This window comes from Myotis davidii, unplaced genomic scaffold (assembly GCF_000327345.1).
Source record: "Myotis davidii unplaced genomic scaffold, ASM32734v1 scaffold208, whole genome shotgun sequence".
Lineage (NCBI taxonomy): Eukaryota > Metazoa > Chordata > Mammalia > Chiroptera > Vespertilionidae > Myotis > Myotis davidii.
The window spans coordinates 2,495,273-2,496,089 of NW_006299706.1; the positions used below are offsets into that span (position 1 = coordinate 2,495,273).

Consider the following 817-nt stretch of genomic DNA (forward strand, 5'->3'; position numbering starts at 1 on the left):
ACCGCTCCCTTCTGGCTGTCCCTGGCCCACAACCGCATTCAGGACAAAGGCGCCCTGAAGCTGGCTGAGGTGGGTGTGCCGGCTGGGCGGGCTGGAGGGGTGGATGGGGCTCACAGGGTCTGACAGCTGTGCCTCGGCCCAGGTCCTGCAGCCCTTCGAGCTGACACACACCGAGGTGGTGGAGCGCCGGCGCCTCCTGCTGGGAAAGGGGGCCCAGGAGCACCTGCGGTCGGTGAGCTGCGCCTCAGCCTCTTCCTCGGCCAGCTGTTTCTCAGCAAGCTGGCCCTGTGGCAGCTAGTCTTCTGTCCTGACTGTCCCCCAGCCCAGCTTCTGCACTGGCCTCACAAACGTTTGGGCTGTCACTGCAGAATCCCTCCACGGGCAGAATGTGTTGGTTAAAAGAAAGGAGAAGCCTGGCCAGTGTGGCTCAGTTGGTTGGAGCATCTTCCCATAAAGGTCATGGGCTGGATTCCCGGTCATGGTGGGTGCAGTAGGGAGCTGATGGACGCTTCTCTCACATCGATGTTTCTCTCGCTCCCTTCCTCTCTCTCAAATCAATAAAAACATATCCTCGGGTGAGGATTTTTTTTTTTTAATTAAAAAAAGAGAGAGAAAGGAGTCGATTTAGACTGCTCGAACTTGAAATCCCGTGTGACCTTGGCATGTTACTCACAGGATTGTCGAGAGGATTAAATGTGTGTAAAACACAGGGAACAAGCTGAAACCGGTTTGGCTCAGTGGATAGAGCGTCGGCCTGCGGACTGAAGGGTCCCGGGTTCGATTCCGGTCAAGGGCATGTGCCTGGGTTGCGGGCACA

At 56.9% G+C, this 817-nt stretch overlaps 1 protein-coding gene across 1 annotated transcript in view; it reads left to right on the forward strand.

The window, feature by feature from the left end:
- LRRC71 (leucine rich repeat containing 71) overlaps positions 1–817 on the forward strand; it is a 15,532-nt gene that overhangs the window by 5,476 nt on the left and 9,239 nt on the right. The window contains 2 exon segments of the mRNA XM_015571788.1: positions 8–69; positions 143–232. Of these exon segments, the coding sequence (XP_015427274.1) occupies positions 8–69; positions 143–232 (152 nt within the window).